Consider the following 13,733-nt stretch of genomic DNA (forward strand, 5'->3'; position numbering starts at 1 on the left):
AATTCTTGTTTTTCTCAAAACTGATGACTTTTCATATTTTCTGTTTTTAGAAAAAATAATGATGTTGTTTCAGAATAAATGAACTTTTTTCGGATTTACAAACATTTTTAAATTTTGATGAACTTTTTCAAATTTGATGAACTTTCTTTCCAAAATAAATGAACTTTTTAAAATTTTATGAACTTTTTTTATAATTCAGTGAAGGTTTTTTCAAATTCGATGATCTCTTTTCAAATTCAGTGAACATTTTTCAAATTAGATGATCATTTTTAAATTTGATGAACTTTTTCTCATATTTGTGAACTTTTTTGAAAATTTCATTCACATTTTCGAACTCACGTTTTTTCTCTTTCTCGTTTTTTTCCTTTTTTGTAACTCAATGGTTGGCCGATCAACTATGACCAGTCAACACACCGAAAAATTGTGACCAGCCAGCGAACGCGCCCTCCTTTTTGGGCTGGGGCCAGATTGCGGCTGCATGGGCGCCAGAACCCCTAGTTGGCGCCAAAGGCGCTGACTCACCATGCAGGACCCAATAGGTAACCTTTTTTTAGTCTGGACATAGGGAGTTTCCTATTTGGGGCCGTTAGTATATGCTTTCCAAACAGGTGCACACACCAACTCCACGCTGGCACGACTCATCTCCACATTTTTTCTATTTTTCTGAAACACAAAAAAATGCGCTCCCGCGGTGAATCGCAATAATGATCCCAGCATCAAGGTACGAGGCAGTAACTACCACGCTACCTTGCTCGATCTGATAGTTAACCTCTCTTTTTTTCTTTCCTTATTCCTGTTTATTTTGTTCCTGGTTCGATGATTTTTTTTGCACTTCCTGAACTTTTTCTTCAAATTGATGATTTTTTTTCAAAACTGATGTGTTTTTAATTTGATTTGAATATTTTTTTTTCAATTTTTGAACTTTTTTGAAATTCATGAACTTTTTCCATTTTTGATGATTTTTTTTAAGAATTCATAAACTTTTTTTCAAAACCTATGAACTTTTTCAAAATTTGTCAATTTTTTTTAAAACTTAATTCATATTTTCGAATTCACCAATATTTCTTTTTTTTCTTTTTTTCTAAGTCTAAGGTTAACCAATCAGTAGTAGGCAAAACGGTCAACACAGAAACGACATGACCAGCCAGTCAACGTGCCTCCATCTTTTGGCTCGCAGGTGCAGACAGGTTCGTCGGGGGCAAGCTTCAGAGGTGGGGGGTACGATTGTGGAAGATCGCGTGGAGGCAGGGGTTGGAGATGTGATGCAAGGGTGCGGGGAATTGGGTGGAAGGACAGTCGTTAATGTGGAGTCAGGACGGGCGTGAGGCAAGAAGTGGAGGGAAGTGGGATCTAGATTATAAGAGATAAATACGATATTCCTGGTACCCGCGGACGATCCCTAGCCTAGCTTGGCAATCCCTTGAAAATGCGCCGAAACCCCTAGTTGGCGCCAAAGGCGCTGACTCACCTTGCAGGACTCAATAGGTGGCCTTTTTTAGTCTAGGCACAAGGTGTTTCCAATTTGCCGCCCGTTAGTATAAACTTTGAAAACGGGCGCACATACCACCTCCCGCCCGTCCATCTCACCGTTTTTCCTTTTTGTGAAACGCAAAAAATGCGCACCCGTGCTGAATCAAACCAGCACCCCCCGAGCATCGATGTACGAGGCAGTAACCACCACGCCTCCTTCCCCAATCTGAAAAACTAACCTCTTTTTCCATCCTTTTTCTTTCGTCTTTACTTTTTTATTTTTACCTGTTCTGTCTTTTCTTCATCCTCATTCGATGATTTTTTTTCAAATTGATGATTTTTTTTCCCAAATTGATGGGTTTTTATTCAATTCGATAAACTTTTTTCAAATTGATGATTTCTTTTTACAAATTTTGGACTTTTTTGAAAATCTATAAACATTTTCTTCGGATCAATGATTTTTTTTCAAAAATCGATGAACTTTTTTTCAAATTTGATGAACTTATTTCAAATTGATAACTTTTCATTTTTTGGACTTTTTTTGAACATGCATGAACTTTTAAATTTTGATGAACTTTTTTCAAAATCAATGAACTTTGTTTCATATAGGACGAACTTCTTCAAAATTCGATGATTTTTTTATATCGACTATCTTTGTTTATAATTCAATGAACTTTTCCCAAAGAGATGGTTTGGTTTTCAAATTCAATCAAAGTTTTTCAAATATATGTTTTTTCTCAAATTCATGAACCCTTTTTCAAAATCATGTACATATTTGAATTCATGTAAGTTTTCATTTTTTTCTTCGTTTGTTATAAATGCATTAAGCAATTCATGGGCAAATAAAATGTGAATTCTACATGGGCCGGCACTCCAGTGTTCGCACATGGGCGCCAAATTATACGGCGCGTAGGTCGTCGCGTAGCGTCGTGGCGCGTACCCCCGCCCCCCGCTGCGTCCGTCGTTCACTTATCGGGCCGGCCCACTTCCTTTTCCTCTCCTCCTCCGTTTCTTCTTCTTCGCTTTCTTTCCCCCATCTCCATTTCTTCTTTTCCCCGTCTTCTTCGCCTTCTTCTTTCTCGTTCTCGTTCGACACTGCAGATTATAGATCGACAGCGGACGGAGTTCCTCCCTCCGCCCGGCGTTCTTGCCCAAGGTTTGTGAATCAACCTTGTCCGCCATCCCCGTCTCTGTCTCTCTTTTTCTTCTTCTCGGTTGTGCGTTGTTCCCTCCGCCGAGCAGGGATTTGTGTAGAGACGATTGGATTTTCTAGGGTTTCGGCATAGTCTTGTGGTAGGATTTTTGTAGATCATGGCCTGCTGATATCGTTTGCCTCGTTTAGTTAGGATTCCATCGTGGACTTTCGCTAGGCTTTCACCATAGTTTTGTGCTAGGGTTTCTAATTCTAGGCGTGCTGCTATAGTTTGCTTCGATTTTGCCGGGGTTCCGCCCTAGATTCATAGGTAGGGTTTCAATTTTTGTTTGATGGAGTGCTGGTGTTGTTTGCTCCGATTTTAGCTAGGGTTTCTTCATAGATTTTTATTAGGTTTGTCCATTTTATTCATGTCGTCCTGATGTAGTTTGGTGGGAATTACCTAGGCCAACGGGAGAGCTTTAAGATCATTTGTTTCGGGATAGTTGTGTGTGTGCTTACCACCTGCATAGTAGTCACCACTTGGAAACCATTCTTTTGGGTTATATATTGGGCTAAAATGAAGACATCACAAATATCAGAAATGCAATGAAAACTGAGGGGAGTAGATGAATTCTGAATGCTATTTTTTTCACCATTTCATCCTGCCAGTTTTGTACTTGGGCAGCTTCTTGAACCTTTTTATCATCTAATTTCTAAACAATATAGACTGCTTTTATTTATTTATTTATTTATTTATTTTATTGGGGTGAATGTTCTACCTGTACCCATCAACATTTGCTCCATACTTGCTGGTAAACTGGTAGACGCCCTTCCCCTGATAAAAATGCGCAATATTAAGTGATGAATAACGATACTTATTACTAAGAAAAGACATTTCTTCAGCCTGAAAACTAACCTTAAAAGAGGGCCAATACCTAGGGTTTGGGCATAGATTTAAATTTGTATGCTTACAAAAAGGATATTAGAAGTTTATATTTCTTAATTCAACCAGTTAAATTTGTATGGAATCTTTATGGTGGTGGTGCTTCTATTCTCTCCTGAAAGCTAGTTTAAAAAGATTTCAAGGAGTAGTGTTATCAGCAGAATGCAAAAGTCGCACCTCATCTTGCTTTCAACCTCTTGCTCTCTGGGCTTCGCTTGCTTTTTGATGAACTGAAGGACCTCAGCAAAAATCACATTCTCTTCTCCTACCAAACTTTCTTATTTCTGTTAACAAATGTGTTGCACGCCCAGGGGTGGGAGTGGCAGGGGGCTTATAACTCAATAAAGAGGCGACACATAACATTAGTGCTGTTGGTGTTTCACATTCTCCTACATAATTTCTTTGTTTCTAGATCGATGCCAATTGTTTATTTAAGGCCTATTTTAGTATACTTTAAGTATTTCATACATTTTTTGTGTCATCGTTTTTTTTGTTAACAATAGTAGTGCTATGAGCAACACCACGTGTTAATGCTTTTCATATCCATCTTGTCCTCACACGCAAAAACAACAATCTTATATCATGATTTATGATATGCTTTTTTACATGAAAATATTGCATGCCCCCTTTCCCTCACATTGGAACAAACTAAGTAATTTTTATCTTAGTTAGTTTTTCAGTTCATCATTTTTAATCTTATTATCCTTTTCTATGTTTGTTCCACAGAGCTCCCTATCTAGTAACCATGTCTGAAACTCTGAAACACCGTGGGACTATAAAGCATAGGTTCTCGACCCTCAGATGGAACAAAGCCATTTCAAATTTAACTGATAAGCAAAAAGGATATGTTTCGAAACATGATCTGGATAATCTGTTGCACATCAATAAGCATCTCATTGTGCCCATCGGTTTCATGCAATGGCTTGCCGACCATACTCACTCAAATGTTGTCTTCAAGTACAAGAACAAAGTTATTCAAATCCAAAGGGAAATGGTCAATCAGGTTTTTGGAATTCAATCTGGTTCTGAACCTTTTCCTACCGAGAGCAATGATCCTGCTGTAGTAGCAAAAGTTAAGGCACTCAGTGATAAATATAAATCTGGAAGTAGGACCATTCCAATAGAAAACATTGTCAACATGATGAAGAATGATGAAACTGAGGAAGGGTTTATTTGTAGTTTCCTGTTTCTGTTCATCTCAACAGTTCTTTGTCCAATCACTGGCAACTACGCGATCTGGAAGCTTCTGTACGGTCTGCATGACATTTCAAAGTTGTATAATTATGATTTGGCAAGTTATTGCGTCAATCACCTCAGTGAAGAGATCGGAAGCTTCCACGAAAATATTTTTAACAGAGTCTCAATTGTTTTGAACGATCCCATCTGGGTTGGCGGCTACCTGCCCATGCTTGTTGTAAGTTATTTCTTTTATTTGTTTTTTTATCATTTTTGTTTGTTTTCTCCACCATTGTATTTTTTTATTCATTTTGTTTTGATCACATTTTCCTGTTATGCAGATCATATATATGGATTTTCTGGATCTTAATTCTGCAAGGCCATTTAGGAGCATTAACTACAATGTGCCCAGAATGGTTCGTGTGCAGAATGTTGATTTACTTCATGCAGCTAATGTTGATTTCAAAAGGACAACTAACAAACCAGTAGCATATGGAACACTGCCTGTAAGTGTGGATCCACATATATGTTAGAGTACTTCTTTTTTCATGATTTTGTGAACAACTTTCCGCGAACAGATTCGTCATTTTAGCGTTGTTAGAAAAAATAAATTTATCACTGTTAGCACTGTTTTTTGTGAAAATATTAGTGCTCCTATTAGTTAACTGCTTAGTTTATGTGGTTAAATCTTCTTCGTCAAGTAGTGAGCCACTTTTTATATGCTAGGGTTTCTACCTCTGAAGTAGTGGCCTCTCTTATTATGTTTTTATTCTCATCTTGCTATTTGGAGTTATTCTGGTCACTCATGTCCAATTTTTGCATTTCATGCTCAATTTTATTTAGCTCTTACAGAAAAAGGCATACACAAATCATTTTTTGCTCTACATTTGGTGAAGTATATTTTTTAATTTCTAAAAGCGGATGTTTTGGATTGTTTGAGCCCGTGTCATTCAGCAATCCATTTTCATTTTTTATGTGTGATCATAATTTGTTAAAGGAATAAATGAAACTCAAAATAGCATATGGTAGATGTTAACAACTAGGAGGATCACGATTACATTTTTGTAAGAACAAGACCATGATGATATGAAGCTCATAGCATTGTATAAAATACATCATGATGTTGGTGACCAACGACAGCTCAAGAATTTTAAATAGAAGGAAGTCAGCTCAAGTTTTCATAAAATGGTTTTTCTTTCTTTTTCTCAGAAGAAACATATCTTTGATTTTTATTTGTAGTTTACTTTGTTTCACATATGTCAATGAATAGTGTTTGCTTCGTATGAGAAGATTTTAGTTTTGATGCAATTCTTTAAAATAGCTTCGGGACATTTCCACCACACCATATGGAGCTCGTCCACTAGCATTGGTTGAGGATACATGTTTCAACGCCAAACAAGGAACATTGGCCACAAGACCACCGGAAGATGTTGGTTTGAAATCATCCAACCAACCTGAAGTATTTTTGAATCTGTTTTATTTGTTCATTTTTATTCTTTTTCTGCAAGATCTTTTGCTCATAAACTTATGTTTTTTGGTCAATAACAAATATAGGTAGTGCAAGTTATATTAGAGGTGGTCGCCAAGCATGATGAGCTGTGGAGAAAAAGTCATGAAGAACACATGTCTCGAATGCGTGCAGATTTGGCAAGCAATGTGTCTTCCATCATTCCAAGCACCAATTCTATGATGGCAAATACTACCACCCCTCCTGTTATTATCAGCCAATACCAAGGGACAATAGCAACTCAGTCAACAGTGGACTATAACAATCAGGTGGTCGCAATAGTTCTTAACTGTTTTTGTTCCTCCTTACTGTTTTTCCCTTGATATATACCTAACAACATTTTTTCCTTTTTTCTACCACCAAAACTAGGGAATGTTATCAATGGTGATTACCAAACACGATGATTTGTTGAAGAAAGTCCATGAAGAACATGTATCTAAAGTGTTGACAGATATGAGCAAAAGTGCGATTCCTTGTGCACAAAATGTGTGCTCCCAGTGTAATGAAGCAAAAACTCTTGTTACTCGCAGTAGCAATACCCACAACAACGACAGTGCTCTTGTGCGATACCAGGCAACGGCTGCTGTCAGTCAAGATCAGAAAGTTAACAAGAACAACATTATCTTCCTGATATTCAGCAAGTTAACAAGAACAGTGATGTTGGCAAATCCATAGGACAATCAGAACTTGGACTTCCACACAAAGATTGTTCTTCTACGAGAGTGGTTCCTGATATTCAGCACGGCATAACCCTTGCTATGATCTACGCTGATGGTACTACTTCGGGAAACAACATCTTCTCCATTTCAACACCTTTTTCCCTTCCTTGTACACGAACCATGTCTCGTCTATTCACTTTTTAAGGCAAACACTCATACCATTAATCCATGTTTCCTTTGTTGTTTTTCTAGATGCAGGATCGATGCCCTCCGATGTTAATGAGACAAGTACTCCAAATGTTCTATCTGGTCGTAGTACCATCCAGAAAAAAACAGGAAGAAAAGAAAAGCAAAAAAGTTGCCCCCTGCATCTCCATTATCAACACTAAATCTAGAACCAGCTATTGACAACTTTTACCAAAAGTACCTAAACTACAAGTTCTTCAAACACAAGTAAGTTTGTTGTACACATTCGTAACTAATCAAGTTCTTGGAGTCGTGCATTTCACGACTTTTGGTACTGATGCAAATAATCTATCTCCATTTTTATCATTTGGTCCTTGTAGTCCCACTGTTCTAGATTTCAATGACCAAACGGTGTCATATGTAAAGTTCTACAACGCTCTAAAACCAATTGGCAAAGTCAATGATGAGGTCATGGATGCCTATGTTGCAGTTTTCAACCATGAGAATTTGAATCCTGATCCAAAATCAAAGAAGCCTTCAAAATTTTCATTCTCAACACACTTTACAGTAATTCTCTTCAACTTTTTCTTTCATTTTATCTTTTCTCTCCCCATATGTGATGTCAGTCATTCATGACTACCCAGGGGTTTCATTTTTTTTACTCCACATGTGATAATGCAATTTTGCTCTTTCTTTTCTACAGACTAAATTGCTTGTGGAGCCTGCAAAATTCGGCACCAGGTCTTGCCTTTGATAATTCAAGAGAATCAACACAGGAAACAACCTGCACAAATGTGACTTGGTATATTAGATCTGTTTTCATGATTGTGACTTGCCATTGGACTTTCTTTTGCGTCAACAATCTCTTCGAAACAATCAACTTCTTTGTTCAGCAAATAGTGTCAATGCTGATGAACTCAACATCCTCACAACAAACCTGGTTAGTTTTACTATTAGTATAAATTATTTTTTCAAGAATTTTATATTTTTTTAACGCACTGGCCATGAAGTAACTCTGTTTGTAATAAGTATATATTTACTTTTTTCGGTCTACCTAACTTTGAACTTATCTTCATGTTTTATATTATGGATTACCAACCTCAGCACTCTATTCAAGGCATCCAACTGCAGTTTCAAAAATATAGAAGAATTCGTAAAGTTTTCTCCTGAAAACTATCCCAAAGAACCTAACTTGTGAGATTATCATTTTTACCCTTTTCTACATCTTTTCTAATTTACGTTTCCTGTTTATTCATCTGTTTTTTTGTGCAAACATGGACAGGCATGACTGCGCTATCTATGGCACGCTGTACATGGATTGTTGGAACGGAAAAGACATGAAGGAGTTTGAACAAGTAAATACTAGACCCACTACATCTCTCTCTGTAACCAGCTACCTTTTTTGTTTTCAAATTATCCATATTATTTTTGTGTGCAATACAATCACTGTTCCAGAGAGAGTTATTTCATGATATACTTCTTCCACATTCTGTTAATTTTTTTTGGTGTCAAATGTCATCATGCTTTTGTACTTCTTTTTTATTATTATGTTAATTCTTTTGCAAGTCTTTCTTTTTTGCACACATAGACTGCATTCTTTTAGTTATGTTACTATTTTTGTAATGCTTTTCAAACTAAAAAAAATCATGCAATTTTCTTTTCAGGAAATCGTTCCCCAATTCCGTAAGCTCATTGCATACAAGATAGGAAACTTCACTCAGAACAAGTTCCAGTTTGAGAAGATGAATGCTGATGTCACAAAGAAGAGGAGAACCCACCGTTAATTTTGATAGTCAAACTAGTATGAAATGAACTAAGATGAACTTGTTTATGTTTTCGTGTTTCGTGTTCGCCGTTAGGTTTCCGATGGGAATTACAGTGATATGCGTACAATGATGAACATGGTTGTGTTTCACTCTTAGAATTTTGAGAAAGTAGCATCGACCAAAAAGAGTACCTATGGTTTTCCATGTAAGCAATGGTTCTCCAAGTAAGCTCTTATTACGAAATGTTTGTTCAAACGTTATACAGTAGTTAAATTGGCCATATTGTTCTCTGAAAACAGACCCAATATCGACAAAAAATTGTTCATTTCTTTCAAACATGTATATTTTTTCTGTGCAAAACATGTTAGTTCATTCCAAGCAAGTAACTGTTGAAAAAAATTGCAAGTAGAAAATGTTTAAAAAATTGCAAGTAACTTGTCAACCAAAGGAAAACTATTCTGAACTTATGCACATTTTTCTTATTTCTGAACTTTTAGAAAATTGTTTTCTTAATTTGTCAACAACTTCTCCTAAACTTGTCAACAGTTTTTTTCTTCTAACTCGTAAATCCAAAGATTAACTATTTTTCAATATCTTATCAACTTTTTTTTTCTTAATTTGTGAACAAGTTCTCATAAACTTGTCAACATTTTTTGTTACAACTTTTTAATACGAATGTTAACATTTTGTTCTTAAAGCCGTGAACTTTTTTGTGAACATATTTTTAAAATAATTTGTGAATAACTTTCGTAACCTTGTCTACATTTTTAACTAAGGTGTGAACAACAATTTAAATTTTTTAAACATCTTTTAAAAATAAGTTGTGAATAATTTCGTAAGCTTGTCTACATTTTCTTTAAATAAAATCGTTAACATATTGTTAACATTTTCTTTAAATTTTTTGTTAACTTTTTTGTTTTTTGTGTTACAACTCGAAAATACAAACATTAACATATTTTCCAAAATTTTGTCAACATATTGTACAATTTTTTGTCTACATTTTTCTTCTTCTTCTTCAAAGGTGTGAACAACTTTCTAAAATTTGTCAACAATTTTTTAAAATAAGTTGTCAATAACTTTTCTAAGTTTATCTACATTTTTTATAATATAGTGAACAGACAGTTAACATTTTTTTTTTATAAAAGTTGTTCTAATATTTTCGAAATTTGTCAACATTTTCTTCTAACCTCAGACCACAAATTTGTCAACTTCACAACTAAAGGAATACTATTTCTAAACTCATGAACATTTTTCTTGTTTCTGAACTTTTAGACAATATTTTTTTATTATTTTAGGCAAAAACTTGTCCTAAACTTGTAAACATTTTTTCTTCCAACTCGTAAATCAAAAGATTAACTATTTTTCAATATCTTGTCAACATTTTTTTCCTTAATTTTTGAACAAGTTCTCATAAACTTGTCAACATTTTTTTGTTACAACTTTTTATTACGAATGTTAACAATGATCTTAAACCCGTGAACTTTTTTGTGAACATTATTTTAAAATAAGTTGTGAATAACTTTCGTAAGCTTGTCTACATTTTTTTAAAATAAAAATGTGAATAAATTGTTAACAATTTCTTCCATTTTGTTGTTAACATTTTTGTATTTTGTGTTACAACTTCAAAATACAAACGTTAACATATTTTCCAAAAGTTTGTCAACATTTTTTTCTTCTAAGGTGTGAACAACAACTTAATTTTTGTAAACATTTTTTTTAAAATTAGTTGTGAATAACTCTCGTAAGCTTGTCTATATTTTTTTATAATAAAATCGTGAATAGATTTTTGACATTTTCTTTCTATTTTTTGTTAACATTTATTTTATTTTGTGTTATAACTCGAAAATACGAACATTAACATATTTTCTATAATTTTGTCAACATATTTTATAATTTGTTGTCAAATTTTTCCTTCTTTCTTCAAACGTGCGAGCAAGTTTTTAAAATATGCCAACATTCTTTTAAATAAGTTGTCAAGAACTTTCTAAGTTTATCTACATTTTTTAGAAAATAGTGAACAGAACGTTAACATTTTTTATAAAAGTTGATCACATATTTTCTAAATTTCGCAACATTTTTTCCTAACCTCGGCCACAAAGTTGAAAACTTGTCAAGCAAACTTATGAACATTTTTTCTTATTTTTGTACTTTTAGACCACTGTCAAGCAAATTAGAAGAAGTTGTCAAGCAAACCACATGATTATCTATTTTTTCAATATCTTATCAACCTTTTTTTTCTTAATTTTTGAACAACTTCTTGTAAACTTGTCAACATTTTTTTGATTCAAATTTTTAATATGAATTTTAGCACTGTTCTTAATCCCGTGAACTTTTTTGTGAACATTTTTTAAAAATAAGTTGTGAATAACTTTCGTAACATTGTCTACATTTTTTAAATAAAATCATGAATAGATTGTTAACTATTTCTTTCAATTTTTTTTAACATATTTTCCACAAAAAAATTCCAACATATTTTACAATTTTTTGACAATATTTTCTTCTTCTTCAAAGGTGTGAACAACTTTTTCGATTTTATGAACAAATTTTCTTTAATAATCCTGAATAGTGTTTTCATTGTTTAACGAATTGTTTAATGTTTAGATTCCTACATTTCTAAGCTTATCTACATTTTTTTGAAAATAGTGCACAGAGCATTAAATTCATTAACATTTTTATTAATATATTTTTTAAATTTTTTGTTAACAATTTTGTAATTTTCGTGCGAACAACTCTCTTAAAAAAGTTGTTCACATATTTTCTAAGTTTGTCAACATTTTTTCTAACCTCGGTCCACAAATTTGTCAACTTGACAACCAGAGGACAGCTATTCTAAACTATGAACAGTTTTCTTGTTTCTGAACTTTTACACCATTTTTTTATTAATTTATCAAAAACTTGTCCTAAACTTGTAAACATTTTCTCTTCCAACTCGTAAATCTGAACAATAACATTTTTTTAATATCTTGTCAACATTTTTTTCTTAATTCTTGAACAAGTTCTTCTAAACTTGTAAACTTTTTTTTGTTAGAAATTGCAAATACGAATGTTAAGACTTTTACTTAAACCAGTGAATTTTTTTGTTACAACATTTGTTTTCTATATAAATGAAACAACTTTTTTTAAACCCGTGGACTTTTCCACATAAACTTGTCTACACTTTTCTTAAATGTTCAACATTCTTTTTAAACTCGGGGTGTTAGTACAAATTCAATTCTTACCAAATAAATACACATTCTCCAAATACACAATCTCTATCAATTGGCAAACATTATTAAAAAAGGATTCAATCAAAATACACATTCTCCAAATAAATTTTTCTTCATTTCAAAACTGCTTTTGAATGCAACCCACAAAAGCATGTGCTAACAATTTTTTTCCACAATACACATGCTCCAAATAATTTGTCTAAACTTTCAATAGTTGTCCACACAATAAATAGTTTTTTCACTCTGCAACAAGTCCTCATCAATATACCTAACAATTTGTAGAAAAAATAGCAGCAATATCATGAGAGGCACTCAAAAATTTCCTTGACACCAATGTACCACTCCTAGACCGAAAGTGACCACGAAAATAGGTTTTCAGAGAGCTTATTCAACTGTCAAAACTGTACAGACAGAAAAGCCAAAATTAGAATATGATTTCCCAAAGTCAAATTAGAATGTACATCTTAGTTACTAATCCAATACCATTCATTTCTTATGCTGAACCATTTTGTCCTTGTCCTTGCTTCTTTTCTTTGCAGCTATTTTCTTGGCTGAGTTCTTTTCAGATTGTGATTTCAACCTCTGACCTTTGTTGACAGATTTCGAAGGTATCATAGGAGGATCTTTCAAAGTACCTAAGCATTCAGATTGTGTTCTCAACATCTCTGCAGTGTTCACAGTTTGTGTTGGTATTATAGTAGGATTATTCAAAGCGCCCGTACTATCACACTCAACTATTTCAACAGCCTTATTGCGCTCCAAATATTTTGCATGCACCTTCTCCACTGCCTCTAGCAATTCCTTACTAAACTCAGAATCTTTACTAAGGTCTGAGCATGCATCAGGAACCTTACTCATCACGATAGCATACCAAACAACATTATGAGAAGGGTCTGTTCCTGTCACTTCAATGAGATCGTTCTTGAATTTCTTCAACTCATTCTCTCTAAATGCAATAGTCCATCTGTTCAGAATGTAACACTCCGGAAACTCAACAATATCAAATTGAGTAAATAATCTTAAGATATGACAACAAAGGATTCCATCTCTTTCAAACTTCCCACATAAACATTCAAACGTTGCTGCCTCCCTATCAACAGCATCTCGGAACAACTTCCTACTGAATTCTAGATGTTCATAACTGAAATTCCTCTTCAAGTCATACAACTTGTCTCTCTATTTCAATTACACCAAAAGTTGTTGCATTCAAAAATTCTGTTAACATCTTCAAATATATGCCACAGGTGAAAATTCTTGCAACATGCCTTTCTAAAGGACATCGGCTTCATAATATAGGAGTTTTCTCATTAGACACAAATCTGTCCTGATTCTCAATATTGATGACATTTTCTTGAAATAGCTCATACTGCTTCATGAATGCTTCTATCGTGTCTTTCCTTCTTATGCAGTCCTTGAAGTTGGAGTTGAAACTTTCGCTACGGCTTGTTGATCAAATGAATGGACAAAACATGCCTTTGAAGTAAGCCGGAACAAAATGGGCATGGATTTCCCACATCCTTTTAATATGATCTTTCTCTGCATAGTCATACTTCGCACAAAACTCTTGCCAATTTGCAACAAACTCATCAACAGTGGCATATTGCATCAATACAGTTTTCATTTCTTCCCCTCAAAGCCATGTATGCACCCATGTTTCCTTCATATTCTTCAGCACATGCCATATG

At 34.1% G+C, this 13,733-nt stretch overlaps 1 protein-coding gene across 1 annotated transcript; it reads left to right on the plus strand.

Annotated features, from left to right (window-relative positions):
* The first annotated feature begins 2,506 nt into the window (after positions 1 to 2,506).
* On the plus strand, positions 2,507 to 9,107 carry LOC125514067. The gene is made up of 12 exons (XM_048679315.1): positions 2,507 to 2,626; positions 4,275 to 4,962; positions 5,066 to 5,230; positions 6,046 to 6,183; positions 6,279 to 6,500; positions 6,601 to 7,005; positions 7,143 to 7,343; positions 7,457 to 7,643; positions 7,780 to 8,016; positions 8,181 to 8,270; positions 8,359 to 8,431; positions 8,741 to 9,107. The coding sequence occupies exons 2-6, from the start codon at positions 4,294 to 4,296 to the stop codon at positions 6,904 to 6,906; spliced, it is 1,500 nt and encodes a 499-aa protein (XP_048535272.1). The 5' UTR covers positions 2,507 to 2,626; positions 4,275 to 4,293; the 3' UTR covers positions 6,907 to 7,005; positions 7,143 to 7,343; positions 7,457 to 7,643; positions 7,780 to 8,016; positions 8,181 to 8,270; positions 8,359 to 8,431; positions 8,741 to 9,107.
* The last annotated feature ends 4,626 nt before the right edge of the window (positions 9,108 to 13,733 follow it).

The sequence above is a fragment of the Triticum urartu genome, chromosome 6, assembly GCF_003073215.2.
Source record: "Triticum urartu cultivar G1812 chromosome 6, Tu2.1, whole genome shotgun sequence".
Classification (NCBI taxonomy): Eukaryota; Viridiplantae; Streptophyta; class Magnoliopsida; order Poales; family Poaceae; genus Triticum; species Triticum urartu.